The 15,537-nt window shown below is 33.7% G+C and overlaps 1 protein-coding gene across 4 annotated transcripts in view; it reads left to right on the forward strand.

The window, feature by feature from the left end:
* Positions 1 to 15,537, forward strand: part of LOC145334156 (equilibrative nucleoside transporter 1-like) — a 30,275-nt gene that overhangs the window by 13,626 nt on the left and 1,112 nt on the right. For 2 of the 4 annotated variants that reach the window (XM_080179506.1, XM_080179495.1), the window contains exons 6-13: positions 804 to 890; positions 2,401 to 2,563; positions 6,096 to 6,179; positions 6,727 to 6,776; positions 10,590 to 10,804; positions 11,186 to 11,263; positions 11,687 to 11,849; positions 12,153 to 12,399. In XM_080179506.1, coding sequence (XP_080035632.1) covers positions 804 to 890; positions 2,401 to 2,563; positions 6,096 to 6,179; positions 6,727 to 6,776; positions 10,590 to 10,804; positions 11,186 to 11,263; positions 11,687 to 11,849; positions 12,153 to 12,266 — 954 coding nt within the window. In that variant the 3' untranslated portion in view covers positions 12,267 to 12,399. Of the gene's footprint in view, positions 1 to 803; positions 891 to 2,400; positions 2,564 to 6,095; positions 6,180 to 6,726; positions 6,777 to 10,589; positions 10,805 to 11,185; positions 11,264 to 11,686; positions 11,850 to 12,152; positions 12,400 to 15,537 lie in introns of those variants that run through there. The other 2 variants (XM_080179523.1, XM_080179516.1) reach the window with 2 other exon arrangements.

A 15,537-nucleotide genomic window follows, 5' to 3' on the forward strand; every position in this document is an offset into this window, starting at 1 on the left:
AAAGAAAAGAAAACCAATTTATTATTCTAATTAATAGTTGTAAATAATGTTTACTAAATCCTTGTCTGATTATCTTTACATTGTAAAATAATAAATAAGGATAAACTTGATTTCCCAAGAGGTTACATAGCACACTAATGAAGACATATGGCGGTTTCCTTCCAAGTGCCTAGTCGGGCACAAACCCCTCCCCTTTTAGAGATAAATTGATAATAATAAGTAGGTAGTTCAGGTAGTTTTTTTGTGTTTCATTGTTTCCGCAGACTAGCTAAAGTTTGATATATTCGGCACAGAGTAGCCCCGCAGGGATTATGCATGAAGGAAAAAATACCATTCCCTTATTTTAAAGTTAATTCTAAAATAAAAGTTGATGTTTCTGTCCTGGCTGGGCACTTTGAGGAAAAGAATATTTTGTATCGCCATCATTATCCACGTAGTAGCAACAAAGACCTGAAAAATTAAACTCTAAAACTATTATTTTTAAAGTCTCTATAACATTCCTTAGTTCATATAAAGAAAAATCTTTTAATAATAAAATAAAAAATGCAAGAAGTCATAATTTTAGTTTAAAACTTGTATGATACGTCAATTCTCATTACTAATAAGCTGATTCATCAATGAAGTTAAAGAATTTTAATCTAAAATCCTTTATATATCAATAATCATATCATATGCTTATCTAAACAATCTTGGAAGAAAGGGAAATGTAAACTTTATTTTGAGTAGCTAGTGGGGGGAGTAATAACCATGGTTTGATTTTTGATAAAAATCTCTCACTTTAAACTAAATTACTTATTTTTTAGATTGATACAGATTTGTGGCAGAGTACCTTTATGTATGTGACCTTGGCTTCTGTTGTATTTATCAACATCAACGCGGCCATTTTCCAGGTATTGAAAATGAGGGGGGAGGGGGTCGTGTGTTTGGTTCTTAATTTAGGACAGGTTGAGATAGGTTATATGGGTAATAGGTAGCATCGCCGCAGGGTTAGGGCATAGCCGGTTTAGGCCCTGATTTTGGAAATTTTCAATGGATATGGGAGCCTGGGAGGGGGGGGGGGAGTTATTAGTGTTCAACTAGCACTGTGAGTGAACTCAACGATCTGATAAAAATATTTGGGGGGCAAATGGAGAGGTCGTCAATTTTACGATATGTTGCCCCCCAACGACAGCTGAAAAACAAGGATAGGTTTCGTGTTTTTTTCCCAAATTAATTCCGTTATTGGTATAAGCTGGATACAATCTAATATACCCTTCAAAACCATTTGGACTTACATTATAAAAGTTTCCTTATTGACATTTTTTCACCCCACTCCGTTCCAGGCTTTGTATATGATTTTGTATAATATAGTTTATGGTTGAAAATAAGTGAAATGGCGCTTTAATATTTTTATTTAAACTATTTTGTTAGTCTCTAAATTTATTTATCATATTTTGATATTTAATCATAATAAAATTAATCCTTAACATGTTATCTCCTTACACATGTGGTAAATGCAATAATTCAAACTTTTATTTTTTTATGAATTTTGTTTATATTAGTCTTATACTGGATACATTTTTGTTGTCGAAACACATTTTTAGTCACACTTATTAATCATCTAAAAGATGCAGAATGTCTGTCTGTGTTTTTGTACCGAGAGATCATGCTAACCGCTGGACCAATATGGCTCTGAACAGTGAAGCCTTTTGTAGGTCCCTGAAAGGGTTTGTGGTAAATTTTGAAGAGGGAACTCTTGCCAATCTAAGAGAATCACCTCTATCAAAAAATAACCCCAACAAAAAAGGGGGAGGTAGCTTTTGCAGAATTCCGTAAAGGTGTGAGTTTTAAGACTTTAAAATAGAAGCAGAACTCTAAAATTTTGTTTGGCATTTGCTCTTATATGGTACAATATAAATTGTGAAGAAAATGCGACAACTGCCGTGCCTCTTCTCCTATTTTAAAGTCTTAAAACTCACACCTTTAAAGCTGATATAGCTACCTCCCCCTTTTATGTCACTTTTATACAGTTTATTTGCAATAAATTAAAGTTAATGAATTTTATTTATAAAAAATACATCTTTATCTCTTGTTTATTTTCCTAAGTAAAGCCCAAATCATAACATTTATGTTTATAACACGTTTTCCTGAAATCTGCAAGTTTTTCAATAATACAAAAACGTATGTTTTTATTAATGTCGAAGCCCTGCGGCTGGTCATAACCCTTTGTTGCCCTAATCCTGCGCGGCTATCCTTTATCCAAAAAAATAATTTAACCTTTCCTAAAGTGAAAAAAATACTCCTATTTTCAATTCAAAATATTTCAAAATAAGGTGTTGTAAAGTCCTCTGGCGTGAATTATAATATACGGATTGTTCGATTAGCTTTTTTTTTTAATTTAAATAAATATTTGAATTTTAGGGTGGTATCCTTGGTGTGGCCGGCAGATTCCCACCTGCCTACATGGGCGCTGTCTTCTCTGGGCAGGCTGTCGGTGGCATCTTTGCCTCCGTGTCCAACGTAATCTTCCTGGCTATTGGAGCCACACCCACTCAGGCTGCTTTCTTCTGCTTCATTCTCTCAGGTATAGTCTTATTGGAGCCACACCCACCCAGGCTGCTTTCTTCTGCTTCATTCTCTCAGGTATAGTCTTATTGGAGCCACACCCACCCAGGCTGCTTTCTTCTGCTTCATTCTCTCAGGTATAGTCTTATTGGAGCCACACCCACACAGGCTGCTTTCTTCTGCTTCATTCTCTCAGGTATAGTCTTATTGGAGCCACACCCACACAGGCTGCTTTCTTCTGCTTCATTCTCTCAGGTATAGTCTTGTTGGAGCCACACCCACACAGGCTGCTTTCTTCTGCTTCATTCTCTCAGGTATAGTCTTATTGGAGCCACACCCACACAGGCTGCTTTCTTCTGCTTCATTCTCTCAGGTATAGTCTTATTGGAGCCACACCCACACAGGCTGCTTTCTTCTGCTTCATTCTCTCAGGTATAGTCTTATTGGAGCCACACCCACACAGGCTGCTTTCTTCTGCTTCATTCTCTCAGGTATAGTCTTATTGGAGCTTTTGGGTCATGTGAAGGAAACGAAGTTGCGGGTTTCGTCGTATTTTCGCAGTAGCTTTTTTCCTATTTTTAGCCCCTGCAGGAGGCTCTAACCCTGCGAGGCCAATTGCCTAACCCTGCGGGGCAATCACCTAACCTAACCTAAAATAATCTTTCAAAAGCTACTGTAAAAATACGACGAAACCCGCAACTTTATTTTCTTTACATGACCCAAGCTTTTATACGTTAGGATGTTGTTTAATGGCAAGATGTATCTAAAGGGGATCAGTATTTTCTTTTTTGTTGAAACATCCACTATACCCGTCCGACAACCAACACTTTGATTGCAGTTTTAAGACTTTTTCTGGAGTATTATACATAGGGTTTCGGATCCGCATTGATTGTATGCGGATCCGGATCCTACCGGATCCGGTTCCGGATCCTTGACAATAAAAATAAAATCACCAAATTTTTCAAAAAAAAATTTTATTCTTTAATTCAAAGTCAAAAATAATTTTAATTTTCAAGTCTGAACCTAAACCTTAAAGATTGGCTCTCATCAAGAGAATGTCTGAGATTTTATATAAATTTAGGTAGATTTTTCCATTTTTTCCGCATTTTTTTAAGTCCAAGGATCCGGATCCGAAACCCTGAATACATCATACTTCGGACAAAACCAAACTAGTTTATCATTTTTGGTGACTGAGTTACTTTACAATTCATTGGTTCCGCCATTGATTTGTTCTACTAATGGAGAAATGTAAATTTCTCGGCTACTATTTAAGATAGACAGCTAAGAATTTTTGTAAAGATTCCCTGTACCAATGACCATCCAGTAAAAAATTTAATTTACATGGTCCGTCGGTCTGTTTGTCATGTTCTAATAGTTATTTCTCGCATCGTATTATAAACGGCTTTCCGCGGATATAGAATTATGAGATTAAAACTAGTTTTTTTAGCCCCGGGGTGCCGAAGGCACCGACTAAAAAAACTGGTTTTAATCTTATGATTGTACATTTTTATATTCGTAGAAAGCTGGATATAATACGATGCTAGACATAGTTTTTTCGTATGGATGAGAACCGGTTCCTATCCACCGGATGCGAATGAATACGAGAAAACATATTATACATATTCTCTTTCTGTTTCTTCTTAATGACAACTAAACATCTGCTCTATAGCTCAATTTTATGTTTGTCCATCCATGATTTTTTTGTGCTTCGCTACTAGTGGATGTTTGTCTAATGTAAGAGTAATATAAAAGATCCTTGGATTAAAAAAAGTAACATTACAATTATCGAAAACCTTTCAACAGCAATTAAATCCAACACTTAAAGTTTTCTATTCTGCTTAATACCAGAAAACGGAGGATGAAAAATCTAGCTTAAATACACAAATACCAAAACATGAACTTTCCCCAAGAGAACAATTATTTCTATGTTATTAAATATTATCATATTTACTTTTATAAATGTACTATGTTATAAAGAATTATCTATAAGAAAAAAACTAAATCCTTATTTGTTTAATACCAAAATATTAAGAAAAAGCGATTCTAAAACGATTATTTTGTAAAAATAGGCTTTTGATTTATTAATTAAGGTAGTCTAGAGTAAATAAAACGCTAAATAAACATTTATTATCATCTAGTATTCTGAGTAAACAAATATATATTTACACTAAATAGATTATTGCAAGGGCGTGCAAAAACATTAAGGAGGGAGGGGGGGGGGGGGTACTTAGGGCCAGTAAGTCTTCACATTTAGCGACTTATCAGAATGATTTTTTACATTTAGTGCAGTAAGATCATAATTCGCCATTTAGTTTTTATGAACACTTATTTAATGCATTTAGTGAATGAGGGAGAGGACACCACCTTCACCCCTTGTACACTACCTACACCACCCCCTTGTTCTTTACCTTCGCCCCCCTTGGGCACGCCTCTGGATTATTGTATTAAAGAATGTTTACTTTATGCTTTAATTAGCAACCCATACTAGCTGAGTTGCACTTTTTGATAAAAAAAACAACTTTGAACTCTCATAAATTTAAGTTTTAGTGTAAGTTTTTTTTTTAAATATAAATGTAGCAATTACATGTTAAATGCAGTTTTTAAAGACGTAAGTATGTTAAACTAGGACCATTAAATAATATATTAATAGTTATTTCTCGTATCGTATTATAAACGGCTTTCTGCGGATATAGAATGTACAATTATAAGATTAAAACTATTTTTTTAGCCCAGTGGTGCCGAAGGCACCGGCTAAAAAACTAGTTTTAATCTTATGATTGTACATTTCTATATTCGTAGAAAACTGTATATAATACGATGCTAGACATAGTTTTTTCGTATGGATAAGAACCGGTTCCTATCCACCGGATTCGAATAAATACGAGAAAATGTTATACAGTAGTTTAAATAAAACCAAAGGGGTAGTTTCACGAAATGCATTTGAACTTAATTTAGTGAACCGCATATTTTTCCTAGTTAATGGATTAAACTACATTTATATTATATAGTATATATTTGAAATAAATTCAATTTTCTATCACGTAGTTCTTAAAATATCAAGACTTGAAAATTGTCTTTTTGTGATATATGCAATTTAAAAAGACGATTTTAAAGTCTTGATATTTTAAAAACTATGTGGTAGAAAATTGAAATTCTTTCAAATATAAATATAGTCTAACCATTTAACCAGGATAAAATATGCGGTTCACTAAATTAAGTTCAAATGCATATCGTGAAACTACACCTTTAATTACAATTTATTAAAGGGCTCGGCAGTCGCATTTTGCCTCTTATATGGCGGCTAAGATGCAGCTGTGCATTGCATTGCTTGATATACTCTGATAAAGTAATACCTGCAACTGACTAAATAACGATACCCCAATCACCCCCTTTTACTTAATCTCTTCCCATCCTGCTGGATTAACAAAGTGGCCAATAAATGAGGTCCATATTAGCAACCTAAATTTTCCCCTGTCAATATATCCACATTATTCTATGTATCTATTTTGGAAACTTTATTCAAAACCATTGATAAAAATAATATTTTTCAGTTGTTTTCCTGGCTACAGCCATGGTTGCCTACCTGGTTGCCACAAGATCTGAATTCTACAAGTTCTACCTGGGAGAAAATGTTCAGGAATTAATAACTTACAATTCTATGTCTTAGGTTAAAGTAGTGAAATTGGACTTTAATAATCAACTTCTTCAAATTCTTTAAGAAGGGAAGCAATAAAAAATATTTCTTTAACATTAAAGTGATATAAAAGTATAGAAGTCTGATCGGTAAGGCTTTATCATTTAAAACTTGTTCGCTTCATCAAAATAACTTATCCTTGTTAATGAATACAGCAAATATTGGGTAAATCTTCAATTTAGTTTTCATTGAGGATGGATTAAATCAATATTTGTTTTTAGTCTAATTATAAACCTGGAGTGTTATATACTCCATTTTTAACCTTGATAACATGTCTTCTTTCTTTTTAAACAATATTTGTTAAGTTTTAGGAACAAAAGAAATAGATTGATATTACCTAATTGAATTTTAAGAAATACCTTAATTTCAATCTTCAATTATCTTGTCTTACTTGTGTAAATTAAATATGATCCTTAAGCTTTGAAAACTGAGGTGAACATTTTTAAAATATACTTTGTTAGATTAGTTGTAAGATATTATTAATATTTAGCCAGCTGCTGGTGATGATCACAAACTACTTGATGGTGCCTCTGACAAGGTTAATATTTTTTTTATTTTTAGGGAATCTGTTCTATAAGTAGGTATTAAGTATGTCTTGTTTTTCGGTTGTTGTAATATGACGTTGTATCAACCAGAGTACAATCCTTAAATTGAAGGAACAGGACGAGTTGTAATGAAAAAGTCTACCCCCTCCCTTCTTTCAAGTATTCTGGAGGTTTCTAGGATCATAGCTAATAATGTTTATTTCATTTCTCAATTGCCACAGAGTTTGCAATACTCAAGAATCACAAGGGATACTTGGATAAAACAATGGACAGTAAATTAAACTTAAACTATCCATTCCCGTTAATTTTATTATGCCTTTGGTAGAAGCTTAAAAACTTAAAGAAATTAAGTAGGTATTGTCTTCCTTTCCTTAGACTTTGCCAGATATTAAACAGGATATAATAGCACACTTATTGCTTGATTCAAATATAAACTAAAGTTTAGAGAACTAAGGATTTAACTTATTATTAAAATACTTTCATTTGCCTTTCGTATTTTTAATTGATGAAGTTAATTGCATTTGATCAATGTACTCTGAGTTTTTTTCACAAAGTTCAGACTAAACATTTTAATCTATGTCTCAAACTGTCTTTAAACAAGGAGGAAAACTTTAACATAGAACATAAAAATAAAAAACTAAGCTATTATATGTGTTACCCTCATTTTATTTTATTTAAGATTTACTTTGTTCTATAATTCTAATCAGCGGTTATTTTTTTTATGTAAAAAAATTGAAGGATCCAAGACATATATACACAGTTGGGGAAGCAATGTTTATTAGAACTCAAATAACATGTTGAGTATCTTAAAAGTACTCCCTCTTACACTTAAACATCTTATGAATGTAAAGAATTTTAAAAGCAGAACACATGTGTAAATTGTTAGTCTCTATTTTACCCCTTTGACATATAAAACATTAAAAAGGAAGTCAAAGCTACTCTGCAGCAAATATTTGTATTAAGGAATTAAACAAAAAATTGTTGTCAATTAAAAAACTTGCTTTAAAAATAACACCAAAAATATCGACCAAAACAAAATTGAAAAAGCAACTGAAAAAAGACACTTAAAGGTACAAAACATCGAAAGGAAAAACGTCCTCCCTCCCCCCCTTCCACCCACAAAAGAAATTAACTGGAAAGGGAGGAATGGTGTTCAAAGAGTTTGTTTTGTTTATGTTTCTAAGAGCATAATCTATGGACTTAAACACGCTTGTCTTTTTTTATTAGTTAAAAGAATGAAAAAAATGTTTTGAAATAGAAACTCATTTGACATTTTATTACTAAATACAATCTTTTAAAATAGGATCAGCGGATTTTTAAATTTCAGAACTAAAGTCTATAGGAGGGTTTAAATAAATCAATTGCCTTTGCTTAAAAATGCAATCTTGATATCTTTTTCTATAATTTTACAAAACTTTAAAACACAGTAGAACAGGAACTCTGCCAAAAAAAGATAAATTATTGCGATTTTGCTTGGCCTTTGTATTAATGTAGTATCATAGTATGATGTTGCATTATTAGGAAATAGTGGCAGAACCTCCTATAACGGCGGATGTGCCACTTTTTGAAACCAAAACTAAAAGTCAAAGGAACTCGACTAAAAAAAGAGTTACAGGTCTGAGATTTTGCATGGCAGTTACTTAATAGGGGTACAATATGGAACTGTAAAGAAACGGCGGCGCAACCGCCGAAAACCGCCGAGAAAAGGCAAAAAAAAATTCCGGTTTTCGGCGGTTGCGCCGCCGTTTCTTCACAGTTCCATATTGTACCCCTATAAAGCAACTGCCATGCAAAATCTCAGACCTGTAACTCTTTTTTTTAGATGAGTTCCTTTGTTGACTTTTGGTTTTGGTTTCAAAATGTGGCACATCCGCCTCCCCCCTTTCATGCAATTTTTTTTAATTTTAGTGAAAGTGATTTTTTTTTGGGGGGGGGGGGGAGCAGCGACGATTATATTCCCACATCTAGGAAACTCCCTTAGAAAGTTACTGTGTTTTAACTTTTTTTCTATTTTGAGTTCTATTGGGGTGGTATAAAAAAAAGTTGATATTTTTATTGAAACGACTTAAAAGCAATTAAACTGTGAAGTCGTTTTTAATGTTTTGTTGATGATAAGAGTTTAATTTTGCCTATATTGCATAATTTGATACAACATATAGTAAAATTATAAAAATGATTCCAATATACATGATATTTCAATAAAATATCGTGATTACTTTCCATAACAACAACAATAAAATCCATATTAATGTGTTTTTTAATATAAAAAGAACATAACTCAAAAACAGTGTTAAAAAGGAAGGGAAAGAGAAAGAATAAAATCAAGACTTGGCAATTATGTTATGTAAGCAGCAACCTCTTTCTAATATGATAATCCTTGGTTGTGTGGTTGAAAATCAGAAATTCTATCATTTAATAATTAAAATTCGTTAAAATAAAAGAATTTTATAATATTAAAAGAAAGGGGGGGGGGGATCTTAGAATTATTTATTTATCTACTGAAATGTGATATAAACCACATTATAGTTACCTATTGATCGAGTAACTTAATATAAAAAAAAAACACAAATAAAGTTGTATTTGTTTCATTGTCATCATATTTTTAGTTACTTTCAAACTTTTATAATTAACTATGCATCAAAACTTCTTTTACTCAAGGACATCCAGAATAAAAACAAATAGTAGGAAAGCGTAGCAGGGACGTCTAAGCTTTTATTTTGAGAGGAAAAATGAGGAGTTTTAAAGGTTTGAGGGGGGTAATCTGCTGTATTTTTTTTCTTTTTGAGGGGGGTTAAAATGAGGGCGTAGAAAAATTTAGACATTTAAGGCAAAAATTAAAGAAAAAATCATTCCATTGCAAAAAACGCGATCTTTGGTTTGTTTAAATGTCCATTTATTTAGCATTTTTCAAGAATGTCAAGCGTGGGAAAATTTTTAGAATGTGGGAACCATTTATTTTGATTTAAATGGTACATATGATTTTCATTTAAATTAATTTTTTGGACCCGTGAGAAAATTTTTTTAACGTAAGAACCATTTAATTTTCATTGAATTTCATTTTTTGGAAGTGTGGGAAAAAACGGGAGAAAAAATATGTTTTAGTATAAAGAAATGTTCTATCAGTTTCAAACCTTTTTCATTTGATAGATCATACTGACTTTGGAAAAACTGTCAGACCGATTTTTGAAATTCAATCTGTGAAAAAAGATATTCAAGTTTTAATTTTTTGTTTTGAAAATATTATTTTACATGTATTGACGCCATCTTGGATTATGTTAATTTTTTTTTGTTAGAAGATTTTTTTTCTAAAATATTTTTAAAAAATTAACTTTTTACAATAAAAAAATCTTTGAACTTAAATTGACCAATAATTCAAAGATTTTTTCTCTTTGATTTGGAAGATTTTTTATGATTTTTATTTTTAATGTCTAATAAAAACACAACAGTGAAAAAAATGAAAATTAAATGAAAAAACGTTTTATGATTTTATTCAAGAAATTATTTGCTAACATCACCTTTTATTGCAATAGAATGTTATTTAAGCAAACAAAATTTAGCATAAATGGATATTTAAATCCCTCGGTATTAAATATCCATTTATGCTAAATTTTGTTTGCTTAAATAACTCATTTAAATTTCATTTTAACAAATTGTTAAAGTATGAATATAAGGATATTTCATCGGCTGATAAAATGATATCCCCTGTAACAAGTTTTTAAAAAAATAACTTATTTTTAATTGAGCTTAAAATTATCAGGGAAAAGTATTATTGTATTTATTAACCTAATAATAAATATTTATTTCAGCCCCGTATCCCCGTGAAGGTGAACCCCTTAACCGTTATGCTTGACATCTGGCCCTACGGACTCGCCGTTCTCATGTGCTTCCTGGTCACCCTCGGCTGCTTCCCAGCCCTGACTGTCCGCGTTGTGTCAACCGTTGGCGAGGGCCCCTGGGCCAACAAGTTCTTCATCCCGGTGTCATGCTTTGTTCTCTTCAATGTTGGTGACTATTTGGGCAGGTATAGCAATTAAATATTTTATTAGCGAAGCTACTCTATAATAAATTTTGTCTCTTGTCTGTTTTAACCTGAGGGTAAATAGTTATTTACTCGATCTGAGATCGATGGCAGAATTTTGTAGTTGAGATTTGCATTATGCATCTATTTTAGAATTAATAAAGTCCGGCGGGCTGTCTGTAATGCATTATGGGATATGTATCCAATTTTACTAAGGAAAATATGATTTTCTTTCATTGTTGTAGTCTTGTCTTTCTACCCAGACGGACGAATTAAAAGTTAGAGCAGACGCTTACTTAAGAGGTTATTATAACAATAATAAGTGCGTAACTGTTATTTTTTCATGAAAAAAATACGTCACTAGAATATTTTTTTACATTTTAGACAAGCTGCTGGATGGGTTCAGTGGCCCAAACCTGGAAAAAGAGAATCTGTCATCACTCTGGCGCTGTCTCTTCTCAGGTATAACCATATTTTGCTGCACAAGAATTTTGTAATTTTCTTGGCCATTAAATTGTTATTGACGCACTAATGTGACCTATTATATTATAGAAAAACACTAACTTTACCTAAATTTCATCATTTTCATCTACTTATTGAATTGTATTAAGAGTGCAAGTTACTTAACTCTTGTGTGTGATACACACTTTTAATAATATTTAAAAAAAAAAGAAAACACATTTTTTGTAACACGCATCTTCTATTGATTGCTGAAGTAAAATTAATATTGTCATGATATGTATTCGAATTTTGTCTTGGTCCTTATACATTAGTTTGCCATCCATTTTTAGAACCAGGTATGGTAACCCGAGGCAATATCGGACAAGTAGTCTCGCAGCATACGAATGAAGAATGAAAGTAATTGATATTTTAAAACTTGTTTAGAATTGGATTCTTGCCTCTGTTCCTGTTATGCAACCTGTCACCTGGTCAGCGTAGCCTGGTACCTGTCGTGTTCGAGTCTGACACAGCATACATCCTGATCATGGCAGCTTTCTCTGTGTCCAATGGATATGTTGGCTCCATCTGTATGATGAGTGCTCCACAGGTAGGGAAGAGATCCAGCAGATTAACTAAGATTAAGCCTGGCGTAAATCTGTGCAAAGAGACATCAAATGATATAATTTTTCATATTCATTCGAAACCGATTAATATTCGTTGGATTAGAAACGGTTCTCATCTATACGATCATACGTTTTATATCCAGTTTTTAAAATGTACAATCATAAGATAAAAAACAGTTTTGCTCGTGCCTTCGGCATCTAGGGGCTAAAAAACTGGTTTTAATCGTAAAAAGTTACGTATACAGCTAGCAATGTCTATCAATCATATTGACGACCTTTTATTTCAGACTGTCCGCGAGGCCGAGGCTTCTACAGCCGCCAGCCTGATGGTCGCCCTGCTTGGCATTGGTCTGGGAACTGGAGCTTTCCTCTCTAACTTCTGTGTCCTGCTTCTCAATTAATCATATCATAATTTGGTGGATTTTTTTTAACTGTTGTAAATTCAAACCAGTCAAAATACTAGTTAATGTTTTTATTTTTTTTATGTAATCAAAGTAAGAAACTTCCATTTTATCATCTTCAAAAATTTGATAGGTATCTATCTTTTTTACAATTTTAAACTCTAAGTGTCAAATCTCATTTTTCATGAAAGCAAACTATCCAAGTTTTAAAATCAGTGGCGTGCGAAGCACTTTGTCTAGGGGGGGGCATTTTGAAGATTTTGTAAAATTTTGCCCCCCCCTAAATCAAAGTGCCCCGGGGGGGCACTTTGCTTTAGGGGGGGGCATTTTGATTATATATACTAATTTTAATTAAGGGCGTTTTAAGGGGTGGGATTATTTGATTATGGGCCTCCTAGTCCTTATCCCTTCTTTCCCATCCCTTCCCCCATCCCTATTTCCCATTTATATCCCCCACCTCTTCCCCCCCCCATCTCTTCTCCCCCATCCCTTCTCCCCACCCTGCAATGACCGAAGGGAAGGGAGCTAGAAAGCATCTTCGAAAAAATAGTACAGAAGATAAATTAACTTCCCCCCCTCCCCCTCCACCACAAAACATTTTTAATGGGTGGAAGGGGATGTTATAAAATCTCAGCAGGAAGGATGAATAACCCCATTAAAAAAAATTGGGGGGGGGGGAGGGGATAAAAACACTCATTTTGGAAATAATTTACCAAAAATTAAACTAATACCTATGAAAAAATGATTTTAAATATTTCTTTAAGTAGCAAAGCACAAAGATCATTAATAAGAATACAGACAAGTAGATAAAAACCAAAGATATAATGAACTATGTAAAAAATAAAAAAAAATTACTTGTCCTTTCATTGTGATTAAAAGCAGAAACCATTTAGAAGGGCGCGAAGCGCAAATTTTTTTCTTCAAATATGCAGGGAGGGAGGGGTTTTTGGGCTATTTAGTACACTAGTCCCCAATATTTCATAGCAGAAACCATTTGGAAAGGCGCGAAGCGCAAATTTTTTTCTTCAAAAATGCAGGGAGGGAGGGGTTTTGGGGCTATTTATTACACTAGTCCCCAATATTTCATAGCAGAAACCATTTGGAAGGGCGCGAAGCGCAAATTTTTTTCTTCAAATATGCAGGGAGGGAGGGGTTTTTGGGCTATTTATTACACTAGTCCCCAATACTTCATAGCAGAAACCATTTGGAAGGGCGCGAAGCGCAAATTTTTTTCTTCAAATATGCAGGGAGGGAGGGGTTTTTGGGCTATCTATTACACTAGTCCCCAATATTTCATAGCAGAAACCATTTGGAAGGGCGCGAAGCGCAAATTTTTTTCTCCAAATATGCAAGGAGGGAGGGGTTTTTGGGCTATTTATTACACTAGTCCCCAATATTTCATAGCAGAAACCATTTGGAAGGGCGCGAAGCGCAAATTTTTTTCTTCAAATATGCAGGGAGGGAGGGGTTTTTGGGCTATTTAGTACACTAGTCCCCAATATTTCATAGCAGAAACCATTTGGAAAGGCGCGAAGCGCAAATTTTTTTCTTCAAAAATGCAGGGAGGGAGGGGTTTTGGGGCTATTTATTACACTAGTCCCCAATATTTCATAGCAGAAACCATTTGGAAGGGCGCGAAGCGCAAATTTTTTTCTTCAAATATGCAGGGAGGGAGGGGTTTTTGGGCTATTTATTACACTAGTCCCCAATACTTCATAGCAGAAACCATTTGGAAGGGCGCGAAGCGCAAATTTTTTTCTTCAAATATGCAGGGAGGGAGGGGTTTTTGGGCTATCTATTACACTAGTCCCCAATATTTCATAGCAGAAACCATTTGGAAGGGCGCGAAGCGCAAATTTTTTTCTCCAAATATGCAAGGAGGGAGGGGTTTTTGGGCTATTTATTACACTAGTCCCCAATATTTCATAGCAGAAACCATTTGGAAGGGCGCGAAGCGCAAATTTTTTTCTTCAAATATGCAGGGAGGGAGGGGTTTTTGGGCTATTTATTACACTAGTCCCCAATATTTCATAGCAGAAACCATTTGGAAGGGCGCGAAGCGCAAATTTTTTTCTTCAAATATGCAGGGAGGGAGGGATTTTTGGGCTATTTATTACACTTGTCCCCAATATTTCATATAAAAATTTCTTATTCGTTGGCTCAACAACTTTGGGGACTTTAATGGAATTTTGATTGGTTGGTTAATTAAGTCGAGTTTCCATACATTTCATCCAATGATTGTAATCTATATAAGGGGTAATTTTTTGTATCATCATTGGGGATGTAAAAAATTTCTTTGGTAAAAAGTTTATATTATACAAAATAAAATACTTCCTATAACCTGGTTTGTTATGTTCAGTGAAAAAAGGTTATAACCTAACTGTCTGGTTGGCACAAAGCGCCAAAAATTTTTTTTGGAGTATTTCTTGATCTTTTTTTTGGAAACTGGGATAGTTTTGCTTTTTGTAGGGTAGGGGGCAAAAAGGGGCATTTTTGTTGACCAGGGGGGGGCAAAATGGGGCATTTTTTAACATTTAGGGGGGGGCAGGGGGGGCGGTTGCTAGGGGGGGGCAGAGGGGGGCGTTCTGGTCGCTAGGGGGGGGCGATTGCCCCAAATGCCCCCTTCGGTTCGCACGCCACTGTTTAAAATATGTTTTTTTAAAACTTTAATACTCTAATATTGTCGGAGGTAAATTAAAGAAAAATTAGTCTCCCTTCTGACAATTTTCATAATGAAAGCTGAATTTTGAAAATTGGGGACCTTTGGCTTTTTTCCCATGAACGTTTCACTGTTTCAATAATGATATAAAAAAAAACGTACGAAATACATTTTCCGTCCATTTTATCATAGAAAGGGTCAAATTAGTTCTTATAAATATTGTAGCGTATGTCATGTGCCATTCCAAAAGGGGACAAATGCAAATCAAACGAGTGTGTCGACAAAATCTTTTTTATATCTTCCTTTTTATTAATCCGAACTTAAATATTGTCACAAAATATTGCAAACACCATTGCTGTAAGATGCTAAGATTACACAAACCCTGTTCTCGTTCGTGCACAGTCCCCTTTTTATTTTTCCCTCGGTGTTCTAAAAGAGTCATGATTTTTTTCCGGTGACTGTTAATAATAGATTATTTTAACATAATGTTAGGTTTTAAAACTAATCATATCATAATTTATATTTCTAAGAGGCATTCAAATTTAAGAATCATATCAAAAATTGAATCTCTCTAATATTTTAAAATCAAAATAGAGTTTCTTTTCAAACATT

The sequence above is a fragment of the Acartia tonsa genome, chromosome 2 (genome assembly GCF_053477335.1).
Source record: "Acartia tonsa isolate MP-2025a chromosome 2, ASM5347733v1, whole genome shotgun sequence".
Taxonomy (NCBI): Eukaryota; Metazoa; Arthropoda; class Copepoda; order Calanoida; family Acartiidae; genus Acartia; species Acartia tonsa.